At 31.9% G+C, this 19,887-nt stretch overlaps 1 protein-coding gene across 3 annotated transcripts; it reads left to right on the top strand.

Moving 5' to 3' along the window:
* Window positions 1–6,886: 6,886 nt before the first annotated feature.
* Window positions 6,887–15,131, top strand: LOC107780594 (putative peroxygenase 5). 3 transcript variants are annotated; one of them, XM_016601145.2, is made up of 7 exons: window positions 6,887–7,056; window positions 7,139–7,234; window positions 7,544–7,629; window positions 13,147–13,241; window positions 13,985–14,110; window positions 14,580–14,725; window positions 14,805–15,131. In XM_016601145.2, the coding sequence occupies exons 1-7, from the start codon at window positions 7,026–7,028 to the stop codon at window positions 14,810–14,812; spliced, it is 588 nt and encodes a 195-aa protein (XP_016456631.1). In that variant the 5' UTR covers window positions 6,887–7,025; the 3' UTR covers window positions 14,813–15,131. The 3 variants fall into 3 exon arrangements, with proteins under 3 accessions (XP_016456631.1, XP_016456632.1, XP_016456630.1); XM_016601146.2 differs by having other exon boundaries at window positions 14,853–15,095; XM_016601144.2 differs by having other exon boundaries at window positions 6,888–7,056; window positions 14,817–15,131.
* The last annotated feature ends 4,756 nt before the right edge of the window (window positions 15,132–19,887 follow it).

Here is a 19,887-nt window from a genome sequence, read left to right as displayed (position 1 = left end):
AAATTCTGTATGTTCAAATTTTTTAGCAGATGTCTGAATTTTCAAAATTTCTTTCTTCTTACCTTGTTTTTGTTTCTTTTGAGTTCAAAGATTAAAATTTAAGGACATGAGTCCTTAAGTTTGATATGCAGGTTCAAAAGTTAAGGATAGACAGTCCTTAACTTATAGTTTCAAGTTCAAAATCTAAGGACTTCTGTCCTTAACTTTGAATTACTTGTTCAAAAGTTAAGGACATGCAGTCCTTAACTTTGAGTTCAAAGTTCAAAACTTAAGGACTGTCTGTCCTCAACTTTACAAAAGTTAAGGACAGGAGTCCTTAAGTTTGACACGCAGGTTCAAAAGATAAGGACAAACAGTCCTTAACTTATAGTTTCAAGTTCAAAACTTAAGGACAGACAGTCCTTAAGTTATTGTTTCAACTTCAAAACTTAAGGACTTTCTGTCCTTAACTTTGAGTTTCAGCTGGTTCAAAAGTTAAGGACATGCAATCCTTAACTTATAGTTTCAAGTTCAAAACTTAAGGACAAGAGTCCTTAAGTTTGACTTGCAGGTTAAAAAGTTATGGAAAGACAGTCCTTAAGTTTGAATAATACGTTCAAAAGTTAAGGACATGCAGTCCTTAACTTTGAGTTCAAAGTTCAAACGTTAAGAACATGAGTCCTTAAGTTTGAAATGCAGGTTCAAAAGTTAAAGACAGGCAGTCCTTAAGTTTGAATTACACGTTCAAAAGTTCAGGACAGGGAGTCCTTAACTTTGTGTTTAAAGTTACCTCATTTTAACAACCTCCTCCTTAGAGGCTCAAATAAATTGTACGTAGTTTATATTACTTTGAGTCCTCACAATTTTTAAATCTTCAGAGCGTGCCAGTTACACATCCTTCTCTGACACACTTACCCACAAACTACCATGACATCCATATCCGTGTCTACCAAAGACTAAAAACAGGTATAAGTTATAGCAGAAGAGTATTTTCGTCCAGTCAGGTATAAGTTTATTAAACCAGTGGCTAAAGACTAAAGACATTTAAAACACTGGCTTTAAAATAAAGACAGGTGCTGTTAGTGACTATTTGTGCACATCTCCCTATGTAAATTTGCAATTAAGGCTGTGGTCAGGAGTGCTCAAATCGAAACGGAAAATCATATCAAATCAAAAAGTCAAATCAACCCGCTCAGGCTTGATTTGATTTGGTTTGGTATTGAGTAAAAAAAATCCAAACCAAATCGACATATAAATATAGAATTTTCTTTAAAAAAATGTCTAGAAATATTTGGGATCTTCTCATGAAATGGAATATTTAATATAACTATGAAGTATATTTATTTTTATTTACTTAAAATAATGGGTTATATCACTTTCTTATCAAGTATTAGTGAAATGCATCAATCATCTCTTTGTTCTTCCATATTCATATGTCAAAATTTCTTATATCTTTTTCGAATTTGAAATAGTATTTTGATAATTTTAATTTAAATAGAACATATCATTATTTAGGTATCAGATTGATTTTTATATTTAATTATTAAATTCGATTAACCTTTAAAACGTACATCAAACAAAAAATTATTGCGTTATTAGATAACTAAGAAAATAACTTTCATGTGTTACTAAAACAATCACCCATAAGAATGTTTTAATATATCATATATTTGTCAATTGTTTTTTAATTTTTACTAAACATATATTCAACGTATCAATATTTTATCTATAATTTTAACAAAGTAAGATTGAAATAATATTCATGTAGCAAAAATAGATTATAGGCTTAGTAGGCGTTTGGACATAAATTTCAACGTCTTTTTTGAAATTTAAAATTTCCCTAAAGTTTGATTTGAAGATGAACTTATATTTGGTTATAACTTTTGCAATGTATTTGGATGTACTTTTTGACAAAATTATGAAATATGATTTATACTCCACAATTTGTAAAAACTATTAAAATTAACCCAACTTAACTATCTTACCCGAAACAAACAATTAAACCTGCTTAATGCTTAACAAAAGGGGAAAATATTTATGTCCAAATGAGTTCTTAGAGTTTTGTTTCCCCTAAGTATTGAGAAATGAATTTTAAAAAGATATAAACATACTTTATGGAGTTCTACATGTATAGAACCTTTAGCCCTGAATTTTATCATTAACTTAAAAGTGTAAAATGAGAAGTGCAACAGCATCATAAGTAAATTCAGTTTCTTTCTCATTTCTCATGCCTTAGTTTCTTATGTCAATGCTTCAACTATTGTTATTGAACAACATTAATTGATTTGATGGTTCTTATTACTCATTGGTAAAAACGTATTCACACTGGGTGTTTATACCAAACCAATAGATATATGATATGTGTTTTGTATATAGACTTCAATCATTTAACCATGGTAAATTATATGCATTCTCATCTAATTAAATTAATTAACCATAGTGAGTTAATATAGTTTGGTGTAAACACCCGGTATGGGTAAGTATTTACCTTACTCATTACAATGCTCAACAAAAAATAGAGAGGTTATTTTTCATCACTGAAATATAGAAATTGAATTTGATAATAATGGTATAATTTATAGATAGTTTCTTGTAGAATGTTTTTTAAAAGTTCTTTATTTCTTATCTATAGTAGACCAAGCGAAGTTCACTTCAGAATAAATTTAAATAGTTTGAAGCGTGCATTCATCAATATTCCTTAAAACATAATAGTCACTCTAATATTGATGATTTAAACTTATTTTTTGAATTAAAAGTGTTAAATGATTTAGACTTACCTATAATCAACAATGTCTTAAGAAATATTAAACGAATTAGCTATATAATCAATTTAAAAAGAATAATTAGAATAAAACAATTATAACAAACAATAATTTTGTATCTCACAAAGCTAAAAAAAATTAGACTTCAAATAAATTAAAATTTTCCTTTTTAGTTTAAGGCCTCCTATTAAATTTTGCTTTAGGCCCCTAATGTGATTAATTCACCCTGTAAACTGTTATGCCATCTGCCCTGAAGATAGAGTTACTCGATACTTGTACTAATGAGAGAATATATATCCGATAGAGTAGTTGAGGTATGTGTAATCTGATCAAAAAAATGATCTTTCGCAACTCGCAAGAGAATGATGCCATATGTAAACAAAGCTATATATACACATGCAATATAACAGAAATGCATGAACAATAAATATAACAAATAATGAGATCATTGAAGACTCAACATTTTCAAGTCCTTAATTCTCAGGGACCCCACACAGATGAAGCATTTTCCTTCGTTAATGCTTCATGGAAGTTTCTTGTAAAGCTAAAGGGCAAGGGCAAGGGCAAAGGCAAAGGCAAGAACAAAAGGAAGTACAAATACGTTATTTCTTCATAAAGCAAATAATGTTTGTTGTTGCTTTATTAGATTGATGCTTTAACTTTCAAGCCAAATAATTAAGTTGCTTTTGCGCTTTGTTGCTTCAACGTTTTAAATCTACTATTTTTTGGGAAATTTTCGTTCATATACCATATAAGAAATTATATTACCAAATATGTTCATAGTTTGCATATTACCCTTCATGCTAATAGTATTTCTACAAACTATAGACAATTCATTAAATAAGGAACCATTGTAGCTGTAGACTTCCTTATTTAGGTGCGCTAAAATTGGGGGATTAAATATTCTTCCAGATCTTCCACAACGCAAATCACGCACATTAATCTTCTTCGTCAGTTTCGTTTCAAATTTAGCGTCTCTGCTTTTTCGATACACTGTGTTTCAAACTTTTTTCTGATTTCACAAATCAAAAATGACAAAATCTTCTACAATTCTTCTACATCAAACGCAATTGTGTCCAAATTTCAGTAATACAAAGCAAAAAAAAAGAGAGCAGCAGTTCCACCATTGAAAGCCATTAAAAAGCTTTGAAGCTTTGAATTCAAATTTGAGTTTTCAAAAATCATTACTTGTTTGGATTGAGTGTTGTTGCAAATAATTGAGAATATGATTTGGAGTTTATATCTCAATTTTGAGGGGTTTTGGTGAAGATTAAACTTGGTTTTGGCTGAATTTCGGATTGAAACTCGAAGAAGAAGAAGAAGAAGACATGACATACATTACATTAGATAAATTATAGAAAAATTGTATTCTGTTGTTTATTTATTTTTCTTTTATTCATTTAACTATTGTATGAAAGTTGAACAACATTGTATAAAAATTATATTTAAGTGGTATTATATTGTAGTTGTATATAACTTAGTAGAAATAATGTACGAAAATTGTAGATAATTTGTAGATAAGTTGTATAATATATAATTAGTTGTATGAAAATTATTTTTACTATGTATAAATCAGATACAAAATATATAAAAGACATATTGTATAAATTTTGTATAAAAATTTTATGTTATTGAAGTTGTATTTCACTGGGTGGAAATAATGTGTGAAAGTTATAGAAAATTGTAGATAAGTTGTATTCCTATATAACGGGAGATGTTGGCATATCAAGTAACTTTAGTATTCCAGACGACCATGCATGAAAATAAAGAGAAATTCTGTTATGAACAGTTTGTAGAAAATTTGTAGAAACATTGAAATTCTGTATTTTCATATTAATTTTTCAAATGATATGCAATTTTATTGTAGAATAAATGTAGAAAACAAGTCATTGCGAGTCTTATTTGACTCATTCCTCACATTCAACCTATTCTACAAATTCACGACTCTTTAAATACAATACAACCATACTTTCTTGAATTTAAAGGTATAGTAATATATATAACTTAAAAAACAGCTTCTCATCTGCACAAGTTAGCTCCAAAATAGACGAAATGGAATAACAAGCTCCCATAAAAATTTTTAACACAAAAACACAAAAGCTCAAAAATAAATAAACAACATTCTATAATTTTTCTACAATTTATCTACAATTGCTGCAATATAATGTATGTCATGTCTTCTTCTTCGAGTTTCAATCTGAAATTCAGCCAAAACCAAGTCTAATCTTCAACAAAACCCTCAAAATTGAGATATAAACTCCAAACCATATTCCCAATTATTTACAACAACACCCAATCCAAATAAATAATAATTTTTGAAAACCCAAATTTGAATTCAAAGCTTCAAAGCTTTTTAATGGCTGTCAATGGTGGTATTGCTGCTCTCTTTTCCTTTCCTCTTATATTACTGAAGGAACCCGAAATCATAACCATCAAATCGACTAGGCTTGTGCTCATCTTCCCCGGGCACAAAAACATTGGGACAAGATTGCAGAGGTGCCGACAGTGCCTTGGCTATGGAAGAAATAATGAGATTTTGATACAGAAATCATGGGTGTGGAAGGGAAACGTGGGTGAAGGTGTGGGAATTGGAGAGAGAAACGTGGGGGAGTGGTATTAGAAGGAATATACAGTATCATTAAATTAGGAATGTAATTAATACCCTTAAAAATTACTAATAATATATAATTGGTAATTATATATACTAAATGTAATTATATCAAATATTAAACATTGAGGGTAATATAATTTCCTATATTGCATAGGAATGTAAAAATTTCATATTTTTTAGGCGGCGAACTATGAGCCCGCCAAAAACATAATAATAAGAAAAGAAAAGAAAGACGCATCCACTGACTTAAACTTTAATGTCAATACCTTAATTTTGTGTTTTTCCCCTTTCTTAGTGAAGGGAGGAATACAATGGAGCAACTCAAGATCAGAGGCGAATACATTTTGCGGTGAGCGGTATCATGTGATAACGCGTCGTCGAAATTTTGGTTAAATAAGTATATATATATATATATATATATATATATATATAAATTGAAAATATTGTGTAACATTCTCTAACAAGTAAAGACTAATTATAATATTTAATTATTAGTTGAAGCCATATGAAACTAAAAGTTAACGATATTTAAGTTACAGGAAGAATATCTTCTGCTTATAAGTAAGAAGTCATTTTCGTCCATTTAATGCACAATATTTTCTTTGTAAAATGACTTCAGTCAATTCGAATGCGACATAACAACTTTTTTGCAAAATTTCCGGTGAAATTCGTAGTCGCTATTCTTTGGGTGAACAGTAACTTGCTCATCGTATAATAGCTAACAAATGACACAGGAGATCATGTAAATCGCATTAGGCAAGTCCGGTACGACGAGTTCTACATGAGGAGGCTGCTGGTGAGAGGAATCGATCCCAAATTATTCCATGTGGGAAACCACTCACTCAACCAACTCAGCAAATCCTTACGGGCTACGACATAATAACTTGCTCATGTTAAACATCTACGGTAATATATATATATATATATATATATATATCCTTTGTCATACCAAATACACCTTTCCTTTTTCCTTTTTTGGTTTCATTGCGTTCTTTTTGCGGACAACAGGTTTGGTCCTCGGGAGTTTTTTCGTTTGTTTCTTCGCCTTACAAAGTTCTTTTGACGGAAAAAAAAATTACTCCAGACCCAGCACATGCTTTAGTTCTATTAAATAATGTCAAACAAATTAAATTAAAGAAAAAGGTACAAGAGAGATGAAAATAAAATTAAGACATAAAGATAGATTCCAAATTCCAGGTGCGAAAGTGAAAATTCCAGGTGTTGCAGTGCTGGTCCTACTAAGAATTTCCAGAACAGCAAGGAATTTTTTCGAATATAATTAAGATTTAAGACATGACCTAAGTTTAATTTTCACCTAGTTTGTGTGTTTTGCGTGACAAGCGGCGGAATTAGGTTATCTGGTTGAAAAATTACATTTCCGTATATAACATCATATACATATAGATCTACGTGGCTCTTTCACGTGTTATTTCTTTTATTTTTGAATTCCCTCATTGTGTGTGATATACAACTCAGCAACTATACACAAGCAACACTTATACATATATGTGTGTATATATATACACACATTTCTCCTGTGAAATACCAATACTACACATCAAGAAAGAGTTAAAGAACAACCTCAAAAGTTATTCCTTTCTTTCCAATCTTTCATATCCAAATTCTTATTGATATTTCATCTTCTTTCTCTGTTCATTTTATTCAAAGACTTTATGGCTTCTTACAACAGCATTCACCAAGAGGGTATGCGATTTTTTTTTTTTTTTTTTTTTTGTGATTGTGAATTTTAAAGATTTACATATAATTCGTGTAATTTGGCATGCAGGAATTGAGAAGAAAGAGCCAACCCCTCTGGAAAAACATGTTATGTTCTTTGATATCAACAAGGATGGAGTTATTTACCCTTGGGAAACTTATCAAGGTTTTAATTTCTATCTAAATATTTTAATTTCATTTTTTCTTCAGCATAGTTTGGGGGAAGTATGAAAGTACAAATCAATTTTGGCCAAGCGATCAATTAATTCCAATTCCTGATATTTTGAGTTGAATTATGATCTTTCGACCGTTTGTGTCTATTCCTTGGAAAATATCTTTTTGTTCGTCTGTCGTTTTTCTTTTTGTTACAAAATAATTTCCATATTATTAAGTATTACTTTTCTACTTCACTTTATGTATCATCTTTTTTTTTTCTCTCTTCTGAAAACAATCTTCTCTTTGATTTAATTTACAGGTTTCCGGAAAATTGGAAGTGGTATTTTTCTCTCCGTTTTCGCGTCCATTTTTATTAATGCTGGCCTCAGTCGCAAAACTCGACCTGTAATTTCTCTATCTCTGTCTCTTTATATGATTCTTTTGAATTAATAAGTTGTTTCATCTAAATCTCATTTTGAAGATCGTAAGAGAAATAAAACAGAATTACACTGAAAGACTATGGTAGGTATATTCATACTGAATATTGTTTAAAAATAAATAAATAAGTAAGGTTATGCTAATGCAGAAACAAAGCATAAAAATAGGAACTACTTACTAAACTCTAGGTAACAGAAACCAAATCTCCTAAATATTAGGTAAATAAATCAAAACAACTAACGTAATCTTGGACTTATTCTATGGAAAAAACTTACCCACACCCGGTGTATACACCAATTCTAATTAAGTTAACCATAGGAAATAAACTACAATATCTACTAAAGTTTTTTGTTAAAAAAATCTTCTTCTTTTTTTTTTTTACAATATTTACTAAAGTTTTTTTAAAAAAAAATCTTTTTTAAGAAAGGTAGTAACAGTCTGTTAGAGCAAATAAAATCTACTAGAGTTAGCCGTCTACTAGAGTTTTAAATTTTTTAGGGTCTTTGGTTAAGCTAATGAAACTTATCCGGAGGGACGGTAATATAATATATGGTATTTATAAAGGAGCTCTTAGACATCTTGAATAACATTATAGGATGCTTCGTCCAAAAGCTAAGTTTTCTTATAGTTAACTTAATTTCTACGTGTTAGAGTTTAGTAGAACAATTATCTTGTTAGCTGCCTTGTTGAATGTCTCTAACAATGATTAGTTTTATGATTTTATAGCTAATTTTTATGTTAAAGAAGAGTTGAATGATCTACTATAAGTTAGTGTAGAAAGGTTGAAGCTAGTATATTTTTGGCTTTATAAGATCCTGAAAAAATTAATGAGGATGTATTTGTAGCAAAAAATTATTTAAGAGGAAATAAGGAGAATTTGGGTGGTTAATGAGAATTGTTTTAGCCTTGATTTGCTCCCTTACGGTATTTGTCGTGGAACAACAGAATAGATAGAATTCATTTAAGACTATTATTATATTTATATTATTTAAGATTACAAAAATTAGATGAAGTTAACTATGGTTAAATACTACTAGTTTATAATTAAATAAGATAAAATGTCATTTAATTATTGGGTTGGTGTATACACCGGGTACGGATAAATTTTTCCCTTATTCTACTAACAAATATGACATAGAAGAACTAAACTGAAAAAAACAAAATGAGAAAATTTCCCTTTGTTTCCCTAACTTGAAGAGAAGATTTTGTATGAATGAGTAAAGAGTTAATTAGATTAATGTTCCACAGTGGAAAGCGAAGAATTGAGACCTTAAGATGATTTAAAATATTGTCAAATCTATTTATTCACGAATTGTTCGTCCATGAAGCTAATTATTTTATTTATTCAAGATTCTATTGGTAAAGTTTCATATCAGATAATAAGCCTTTGGCTCTGATCAGAAGTATATTTCCAGCTTTATTCTCTTATGTGTGCATCACTGGCGAAGCCAGGAAATTCAATAAGGATTTTGAACACCCTTTATCAGTGGGCTGTGTAAGAGTGTTCAAAGTCTATTTTAAATCAATAACAAGTAATATTTTACCTTATACGTAGTATAATTTTTCGGTGAAGGGTGGTCAGTTAACCACCTTGAACCAACATAGCTTCGCCCTGGTGTGCATGACTAGAGAGAATTATTATTTGCTGGATATATATGGAGTCGCCTTTGTTAGGGAGCGCTTTACCCTAATGTGAAACTTTCCGGCCTAAATTTGGATTTAATCAGAACAGAATTAATAACAACCACATAAAATTTTGGGAGTCGCACTACTAGAAAACCAGGAAAATTCGTCCAAAAAAAACCAACCAAGGTTAGTCGGTAATGGTCAATAACCGTCCAACAGGGGCGGACCCACGTGGAGTCAAGTGGGTTTATATGAACCCGCTTCATCGAAAAATAACACTGTATATATAGGTATATTTTTGCTGTTTTCAGACAAGTAAATGTATAAATATAATTTTGAACCCACTTGAAACAAGTAAAATGCCTAGCTCTTTTTGGTAAAGAGGGTTCAAATTTTCCACATGGTCCTGAGTTCGAAACCAGCTAGTCACATATGACCTCTAATTTTTTTTTTGAACCCGCTTGATAAAAATTCTGGGTCCGCCACTGCCGTCCAATGACGATCGTCATAATTTAGGTGTGCAACTAATAATTTGTGCTAAATTTAGAAGATATTTTTAGGAATTCTGCTAAAATTTTATCCACATATGACGACAGATCCTACCCTTCTGGAGAAACAGAAAGAAGAAAAAAGGAAAATAAACACTTCACTGTAGGATAACAAATGCACTTTACAATATCAACATATTACTCCATTATTTAAGAGAGTTTAACTACCCTTTATTGACGGCGCAAAAAAATATTTACATTATTAGTAATCTGAACAATAACACAACCAACTTGCTATGTTAAACAAGTTAAAGTATTGTTAGTGAAAATTTATATTTAAGAAAATATTTTCGTAGAAGCTTTTATAGAAGTGGTTTGGCTGGCTGGAAATGAACCCTAATATTACCAAAAGTGGAGCATAAGATAGTAGTAACTTTTTTTATATTCATCGTCATTAGTGACAGAGTCAGAATTTTAATTAAGGAGAGTCAAAATATAAAGAAATAAACTCACCAAAAAATCAAAAGATATCATTATATACTATATATACATAATTTTTAAAATATTACCAAACTAAACAGTGTAATTTTTTCATAAAAGGGTGTCGGTTGACACCCTTGGGCGCATGTGGCTCCGCCACTGATTGTCATATATTCTAATATGCACGTGATTTTGGAAAGTGCCAAATATGGAGCAAGCTGGCAGATGCCCATCTCAATTCCTTTCACTTCATGAATTGAATTTCATAATCTTGCTAATTGCTTTATCCCTAATTAAGTAAGGTGCACAATCAGGCAGTCTTGTTCACATGCAAATTAAATAAACCAAACATTATCTGCCTTTCATGTCGTACTAACACTTTACATGTCAGATATAGCTTATCTTGCGTGGAGTGTTTAATGACGTTTTAAAGTTATTCTTTTCCAATTAATTTTGTGTTTTCTAATTCTAACCACTACTAGAAATTCGGCAAAATCCGACCAACTTTGATCGGTCAAAAAACCGGCCAAAAACCGACCAGTAAAAGAAATAAAAATTAATATTAAAAAAACCTATCAACTTTGGTCGGTAAATTCGGGCGGTCATTTTAAAAAATCGACCAATTTTGATCGGTAATTTTATTTTTTAATAAAACGGCCAACTTTGGTCGGTTATTTTTGTGCGAAAATACAATTAAAGAGCATAAAAAAAAAGACAATCTTAAAACAAAATGCACTAATGGTCTAGTGGTAGAATAGTATCCTGCCACAGTACACACCCTGGTTCGATTCCCAGATGGTGAATCTTTTGATTACATAATTAAAATACCGACCAACTTTGTCGGTTTTTTTTGTAATACTTTTTGTTGAATTTAATTGACCGATCAACCTTGGTCGGTATACTAAAACAACCACCAAAATAACGACCAAGCGTGTTTTGGTCGGTAATATGTCAAAAACGACCAACGTTGATTGGTTTTTGTGATCGCTAATTACCGAATTTCTAGTAGTGAATATTGTTAAGAAATGATTCTCATAGTTTTGGCACCTTTTAGAAAATTACGTACGTTATAGGCGCTATTCATGTGAAGTTACATTTAAAATTGCACGGGGCGCCCTATTTGGTCACCCCCATTTAACCTATACCCATTTTTTTAAATTTTTTTTAACTTGTATCCACTTTTTAAATAAGTTCAGCCCCTTTCTCCTTCTCCTTCTTCCTCCTTTCTCCTTCTTCTTCTTCCTCCTTTCTTCTTCTTCTTCTTCTTCTTCTTCTTCTTCTTCTTCTTCTTCTTCTTCTTCTTCTCCTCCTCCTTCTTCTTCTTCTTCTTCTTCTTCTGCTCTAGAGCTGAAGTTCGCCAGTTACAAAACAAAAACTTCAGCTTTAGAGCTAAAGTTCACCAGTTACAAAAATAAAAACTTCAGCTCTAGAGCTGAAGTTCGCCAGTTACAAAACAAATTCGCCAGTTACAAAAACAAAAACTTCAGCAATGCAAATAGAGAACAAAAACTTCAGGCCCGTCTACTAGAATGCTGAAGTTTTGCGTGAATGCCTTTGCTACTTCAGCCCCATATGTTGAAGTTATGCGAAAAAGCGGGTACGCTTGCAATTTTTTTTGTAAAGCGGGCACAAGTTAAAACGTGACAAAGCGGGTATATATGCAAATGCCCCGAAGTTACATGTAATTGAATTTAAATGAAAACAATTTATAGTCCATTGGGCCAAGCTTCTCCAATCTTAAAGTTAAGGTATTTGGCCAAAGCTTCAGAAGTAGAAACATTTTTTGATAAGTAAAAAAAAATAGATTCTTCCCAAAATTATTTTTTTTGAAAAATTCTTTTGAGAAAAATACACTTAGAAGCATTTTCTAAAAGCTTGACAAAATACTAATTGCTGCTCAAAAGTGCTTTCTATATTGATTAGCCAAAAATAAAGTGCTTTTCACTAAAAGCGTTTTTCAAAATAAGCTGATTTTACAAGTTTGACCAATATCCTATTAGAATGTCCATGTATGAAAGAGAGGAATTAGATTCAGCTCATAACAACCGGAATATACTCCCTTCGTTTCAATATAGATGAGATATTTTGAGAAAAAAAAGAAGACTTTTGAAACCTGTGGTCTTAAAAGCTTAAGGGGTAAAAGCTTTGTGGGGCCATGACATTTGTGCGGTTATACAAGCTTCTCATTGAGGGTAAAATAGGTAAAATGAAGAGTTTAAAGTTGTATTATTTCGAAATTTAAAAATGTGTCATTTATTTTGGAACAGACTAAAAAGAAAAGTACCTCATCTAATTTGAAACAGAGGGAGTAGCAAAAATGAATCTCTTATTTTGACTAGTATTTTGTTATTTATGTTTCAAAAAGATTGTTTTAGTTTAACTTGGCACAAGCTTTAATAAAGAAGGAAAAACTTTTGAAATATGTGGTATTAAATACGGAGTAAGCCATAACATTTGTGTGACTGTAAAACTTTTGAAACTTGTGATTTGAAACCTGACATAGCATTTGTATGGCTATAAATACTTCTTATTAAAGAAATAATGATGCCAATCTTTTTGAAACGGAGGAAGTATTAAACAAACCCCTCTTTCTTTTATTGATCTAATTTCATTAAAGATCAATGAACTATTAGAAATGATAGAGCTATAATCATAAGTGATACAAGTACAAATTAATCAAGTTTATTCAAGATTTAGACATGCGAGGACGTACTGTTAATTAAAAAAGGGACAAGAAAGATGGAGTATGTCATACACATTTAATTAGTCAACGTCTTTGGTACTTAAGTACACACTATAAATTCATGAATAATTATAATATATAGTTTTGCTTGAGGAAAAATGATGGAGGGAAGAAACTGATAACTGTTTACGACTGTAACATGCACAGGGAAAATGGCCTTCTTTACTGTTTCCTATTGAAGTGAAGAACATCAAATTAGCAAAGCATGGCAGTGATAGTGGCGTCTATGACACTGAAGGAAGGTACGCATCTCATGCCTCTTCACTCTAGAATTTGAAGTTTATAAGTTCGAAATTATAGTCCTTTTAAGTTATCGAGTTTACATACTAATGCAAAGTTTAGATCAAAGTTACTGAGTTCTGCCGAACTCGTACCTTAAAGGCTTAAACTCTAGCTTCGCTCCTGCAGTCCCCCTAACTTATAGCCTGTTTGGTAAAAAGTAGTTTGTGTTTGACCGATTAATGTGAAAAGTACGTCTAAGCAACAATTAGTGTTTGACCAAGCTTTTAAAAAGTGCTTTTAAGTGTATTTTTTTCAAAAGTGCTTCTAAAAAAAATGGTTATGGGAAGAAGCTACTCTTTTCTGCTTCTCCAAACTCCTTCTGTTTCTACTCCAAAACACTTTTTTTTCTTCTAAAAGTTTAGCCAAACACTTCAACTTTGAAAAAAAAGTGCTTTCTAACTTGGAGAAACTTGACCAAAGAGGCTATTAGTGTTAAGAGAGCCAAGTTTCATCTCAGACGTGTGAAAAATACTTAAACGTTGATGTCACTTAAAAATCAATGTGATAAGTGTTTATACAACGTACGAATTGATAAATAGGGAAAATAATGAATTATCTGTATTAGTTGGAGACGAGCACAAATAAATTCTTTACACCGTCAGTGAATAAAACTTCAATCTCTTATTGTTGATGCTTAGCAAGGGTTCTACACTTCTTGTAAACTATATTCAGGAAACTCAATTTTTGCCTTGCCATTTTGAAGGTTTGTTCCCGAAAAATTCGAAGAGATATTCAAGAAACACGCACGTTCAAATGCAAACGCCTTGACAGCCCAAGAATTGGATGAAATGCTCAAGGCAAATGAGCAACCAAAGGACTCTAAGGGACGGTAATATACATTTCTTATTCTCAAATTTAGATTTTAAAAGCCAATATATTATAAAATCCGAAAAATATTCCAGCATAATATACTGGAGTTCGAATTTTTTACATGTGAACTTCCAGCATAATATATTAGACATCCAACATAATATACTAGAGTTTCAGCATAATATATATGCTGGAAGTTCATACACAAGTGCACCAATCTCCAGTATTTATTGCTGAAATTATCTGTGTTGCCGCAAAATAATGACTATTTTTCAATGACATTGTAAACACTGACTATTTTTCAATTACCAGTCCGAAAACTGGCTAGCCCGTGCTATTTTCACGAGGTTGACTGCTAGAGTTACATGCTATTATATATTAGATGACTTAATATATAAAAGTTCTTTTGCATTGCGGCGTATAAAAGTTAAACTCCATTTTTATGGCCTCTTGAAAAAAGTAAATATATAATAAACTGGATTATGCAGTATTGCTGCTTTATCAGAGTGGAAAATCCTTTATTTCCTTTGCAAAGACAAGAATGGACTGCTGGGAAAAGAAAAGGTTAGGGGCGTTTATGATGGTAGCCTATTTGAACAAATGGCCAAGGAGTACCAATCCAAGAATTGCAAGTGTAATTATCAATCTTCATCTCCTAATCAAATTTAATTCCTGATTATTTATCAAATATGTTTCACAATTGATTTTTCCAGTATCTTGAACAGGGAAAAAATTGTGATATAATTTTATTTTCACTTCAGAGCTACATCAAGTTCATAAAAATGGAAGGATCTTGAAATCGTTTACTGCAGTTGTGCCTTGTGTGTAGCTGTAACCGTAGCAACAATGTAACAAGAAGTACAGACAGTTATCATATATGGAGTGTTTGCTGGAATCTGGTGGATTTTCATAATATTTGTAATTGTGGAATATTCTTTGAATTGTGTGGATAGGAAGTGAGTTTGTCTCATTGTATGACACTTTGATTGTTTGTTCTTTTTCTCCTTTTCTTGTTATCAAATAAAATTTTTATCTTTCCATTTGTTACTTGTCCTTTTTTGCCTTTTTAGTCCTACTTTCCGAATATGGAATGCCTACATTTTGCATGCCTAAAATGACTATGGTACTCGTGAAGCTGCGGATTCGAGAATTTTACTTGATGGGATCAATCTTTATGGTTTTAATATTAGACTCATTGCATTTTTTAAATAATTGGTTCAATACGTAATATTTATTGAAATTTTAGTAATTTTTACACGTATTATCTAAATTTAGAGGCGGGGCTATGATTTGAAGTTTATGGGTTCTGAATTGCCATTGAACCATACCTCTCTTAGTTAGTGGGTTCGCAATTATATATTTTTATATATGTAATAGATTTTTTAGTACAAATATAGGCATTGAGCGAAAGTTATTGGATTCGTTAAAACCCATAGCTAATGCTCTCCTTCCGCCTAGCAGGATAAATTCAGTATAAAAATTATTGGATTTAGTTGAACTCGTAGCTTGGGAAGCTACAACCGCCACTGCTGGTACTAGCTACTTTACTTCAATAACTAATATATTTTTCTAGATATATATTTTGTATAGTTAGAAGGTTAGCTTAATTTTCTTATTTTTTATTTTATATATATTATAAATACCACTTGCAATTGTTTAGTTATTGAAGGCACTTATTATTCATGCCTTATTGGTATTAGAGATCTGGTTATCCTCCTACTCCTTTTTCATATATTCATGGCTCCATAAATTCTCATGGATCCTTTCCTCCTTCCATGGCTAATCTTCCTGTTACAACACCTATTGTATATTCCGCTATCGCTGTAACATTAAAAACTTGACTTGAAAATTTAAGAGAAAAGATAAATATCCAGCTAGAAAGAAAATGACTATACAATGTTGAAGAAGTTGAACATGATAAGGATAAGCTCACATGAGATGAGCTTCATTCGATAGCATTGTAGAGTTTGTATTCAACTCAATGTAATAGTCATACATCTTGTAGAATTCTAAGGGGTCATTTGGTAGGATGCATTAGATAAAATAATGCTTGCATTAGCTTTGTGTATTAATAATACCTTGTTTGGTAGACATTTTGAACTTATGCATTAGTTATGCAAGCATTAGTTATATATAATATTTGGTATTATCCTATGCATAACTAATGCATAGAAAACCATGGTATTAGCAATGCAATGAGTTTTAATGCATGCATTAGCCTAGTTAAAGACAAAATTGTCCTTCAAAATTTATGTTTGATTAAAATATGCTAGTTATTATATTAATGCAAGTTTAAAATAATTCAAATAGTGAGAAATAAAATTATATCTCTAGTAAATAAATAAATACTTAGCATATTTCCTTTTTTATAAATAAATATTTAGTTATATATTACAATATAGGTAGACAAATCAAATAATTTTTTAAAACTTTTTCATATAAAAATATTTCTCAACATATGCTTCTTTTAAAAAGTTTTAGAGTGATGGACTGGTTTTGAGGGTATTTTTGTAAACAATCAATTCTTTTAGTAATTGTGCAATGCTTTAATCCATCAAACCAAACAATGGATAAGAAATATGTCAGCATAACTAATGCAAGCATAACTAATGCAAGCATAACTAATGCAAGCATAACTAATACCATCATTACGAATACACCATATTCAGTATTATTCTTATGCACCCTACCAAACGACCCCTAAGTCATTGTATATCTACTTAACATACTTCGCGTAGTTTTTCTCCAGATTTGTGACTTGCATAAATACAATCACTTGTAGCTTTGGAACATATATGAAAACACTCGACTACTCAATATAAGCTCATCTCAATCTTGTATTTTTCTACATAGTACCAGATCTTTCTAAAGCTACGCTGTCCACAATAGAAACCAGATCAAACATGGCTATAACAACACCCTCAACCTCCTTGTCTTTATCACCTGCTTCTCTGCACCATCTCATTGCTTCCTGACGAGTTAAGTTGAAGCCATCAAACTACCTAATCTGAAGGACACAAATACTCCAGTTGATTCAGGTAATGAAGGAGACAAACGTGATCATCAAAGAAAGCAAGCCAGACGCAAGTAGTTCATCTGCCTCTGATAGAACTGACAAGGATGTTGACAAAGGTGATGATAACACTGATTGGGAGGAAAAGGATGTGCTCCTGAGGAGTTATATTTCTGCTACAATGACTGAGGAAAGCATGTACCTCATTGTGAGATGTTCAACTGCCAAAGAGATATGGGAATGCTTAGAGGAAGCATACCTACATGCAACTAAGGATAATGAATTTCAGCTTAAGCAGCAACTGCAGAACATCAAGCTAGGAACCAAAAGGCTTCATGAATATTTGAAGGAATTCAAAGGCATATGTGATGGTCTTTCCGCGATACACAAGCCTGTTGATGAAGACAACAAGGCAATCAACTTTGCTAGAGGACTTGGTACAAAGTACAAGACTTTTAGGACAATCATGTTGGGAAAGACTCCATATCCTACCTTGAACCAATTTGTCAGGTCTCTTAGAGGATTTAACATGAGAGAGGATAAAGAAGAAGTGACTCAACAGGGCTATAACATGACTTTTTGCTGCTCAAAGAGGAAGAGGTCGTGGGGGTTACTCTAAACAGAAAAGGAAACTCAAACTTATCCTCAAGAGGAAGAGGGTTTAGACTTGCAGGACAAGGCAACAACTAGAGTAATCAGGATACTCAGAATGCTGAAAATTGAAGTAAACCAAAGATCAAGGAAAACAGTCAAATATGTGGAAGGAATAACCACACACCTTGAAATGCTTCTAAAGGTGGGACTATTCTTACCAGGCTACATAAGATCTTTTTTATTGTTAATCTGCAGAATACACCAGTTGAAGATGAGACCAAGTATGTTGACTCTGGTGTAAGTAGTCACATAACCAATTCAATAAGTAATCTGTCATATCTTCAGATTATAATGACCCTGATAAGATGATAGTTGGGAATAACTCTGAACTTGACATCACACATATTGAAAATACAATAAAATTTATACTTAAAGTAAAGGAAATTCTTGTTGTCCCTAAGATTAAAAAGAACCTGCTATCAGTTAGTAAACCTGCAAAGGACAATTTTTGTATACTTGTGTTTGATGAATTTGATTTTGTTATAAAGGACAAAAGCTCAGGGAGACTTCTGGCCAAGGGATCTAAGAAGAATGATCTATATGCACTAGAGGACAATAATGTTTGTGCTCTATCTGCATCAAAGGAGTGGAAGAACACATACAGTATTTGGTATGCTAGATTAGGATATCCTTGTAGTAATAAGTGTATTTTGATGTCAAGTACTGGAATAAAGTTCTTACTGTTTGTGTTAGTTGTCAGTTAGGGATAGGATGTAAGCTTCCATTTGAATTGAGAAATAAAATTGAAAAAGAGCCTTTGCATAAAATTCATTGTGATTTTTGGGGTCCAGCACCCGTTGAGTCATCCCAACATATGAGATACTATATGATATTTGTTGATGACTGTACAAGATATACTTGGCTCTATCCACTAAAAAAGAAATCTGAATTCTATGATATTTTTGTTAAGTTTCAGAAGATAGTTAAGTGAATTCAATAACATTGAGTTTGTGGAGCATCTATATAATTGTGGGATTATTAGACATATCTCATGTCCCCATACACTTGAGCAGAATGGAGTCTCTGCAAGAAAATATAGGCATATAGTAAAAACATGTCTGACCTTATTGTTCCATGCAAAGTTGTCACAGTTCCTTTGGGTTGAAGTTTTCTTGGCAGTTGTATTCTTAATTAACAGAATGCCCTCACCATTGTCAGAAATGGAGTCTCTATTATTTTAAGCTTTTTGGAGAATATCCGGATTATAATAATTTGAAAGTACTTGGATGCAGATACTTTCCCTACTTGAAAGGCAAAACTAAATTCTTCTCAAAGACCTATCTTTGTGTGTTTATTGGATACAATAGTCTTCATAAAGGCTATAGGTGTTATTATCCACCTTTCAGGAGAGTGTTTGTCTCAAAGCATGTGTTCTTTGATGAGAACACACTGCCTTATGTGCAACTAGATGCACCACTAGATAGTTCAAGTGACACTACTCATCTTGATAATTCAAATAAGATATGGATCTTTTTACTTCAGGGGAAGTGTTGAATGCACCACCAAATAGTGACCCAACTAGTGATCAACCTGTAATTGTTGCTCATGCTACTCCTACACCAACAAGTGACCAGCTTGCTGAACCACCTGCAACAGTAGCTCCTGCACCAATAGATGATCACAGTGCTGCACATACTCCTAGTCTTCCCTTGACCACAACTGGCACTCCTACTGAGTCAGAGTTTAATGGAACAAATACAATTGATACTTCTTCTGAAACTCAGTCCATTGGAACAAGTGAAGTAGCAAACAACTCAACTCAGGACAGTGCACCTCTTAAACCTAATATTTTTTTAGTTTATGATCCACAAGGAATTTAACTTGAAGTTGATTTGTCTCACTGGTTCAACACTGAATCTAATCAGGATGAACAAACTATACCAACACCAGAAGAACCTATTGATGAGGCAGAACCAACAGATCACACATCCAATGCACAAAATCATCACATAGTGACAAGGCTAAAATAAAAAACTACGCCAGTAAGGAACATATGTCTGTTTGCAGATAAGGAGCCATATACATTGAATGAGGCACTCAACTCTCCAAAATGGCTTGGAGCTATACAAGAGGAGATAAATGTATTTCAGCAAAACAAAACCGGAACGCTGGTGCCTAAGGCAACTGGT

This window comes from Nicotiana tabacum, chromosome 16 (genome assembly GCF_000715075.1).
Source record: "Nicotiana tabacum cultivar K326 chromosome 16, ASM71507v2, whole genome shotgun sequence".
Lineage (NCBI taxonomy): Eukaryota > Viridiplantae > Streptophyta > Magnoliopsida > Solanales > Solanaceae > Nicotiana > Nicotiana tabacum.
Note: the sequence above shows the minus strand (reverse complement) of the source record. Positions and strands in the feature narration are given on the sequence as shown.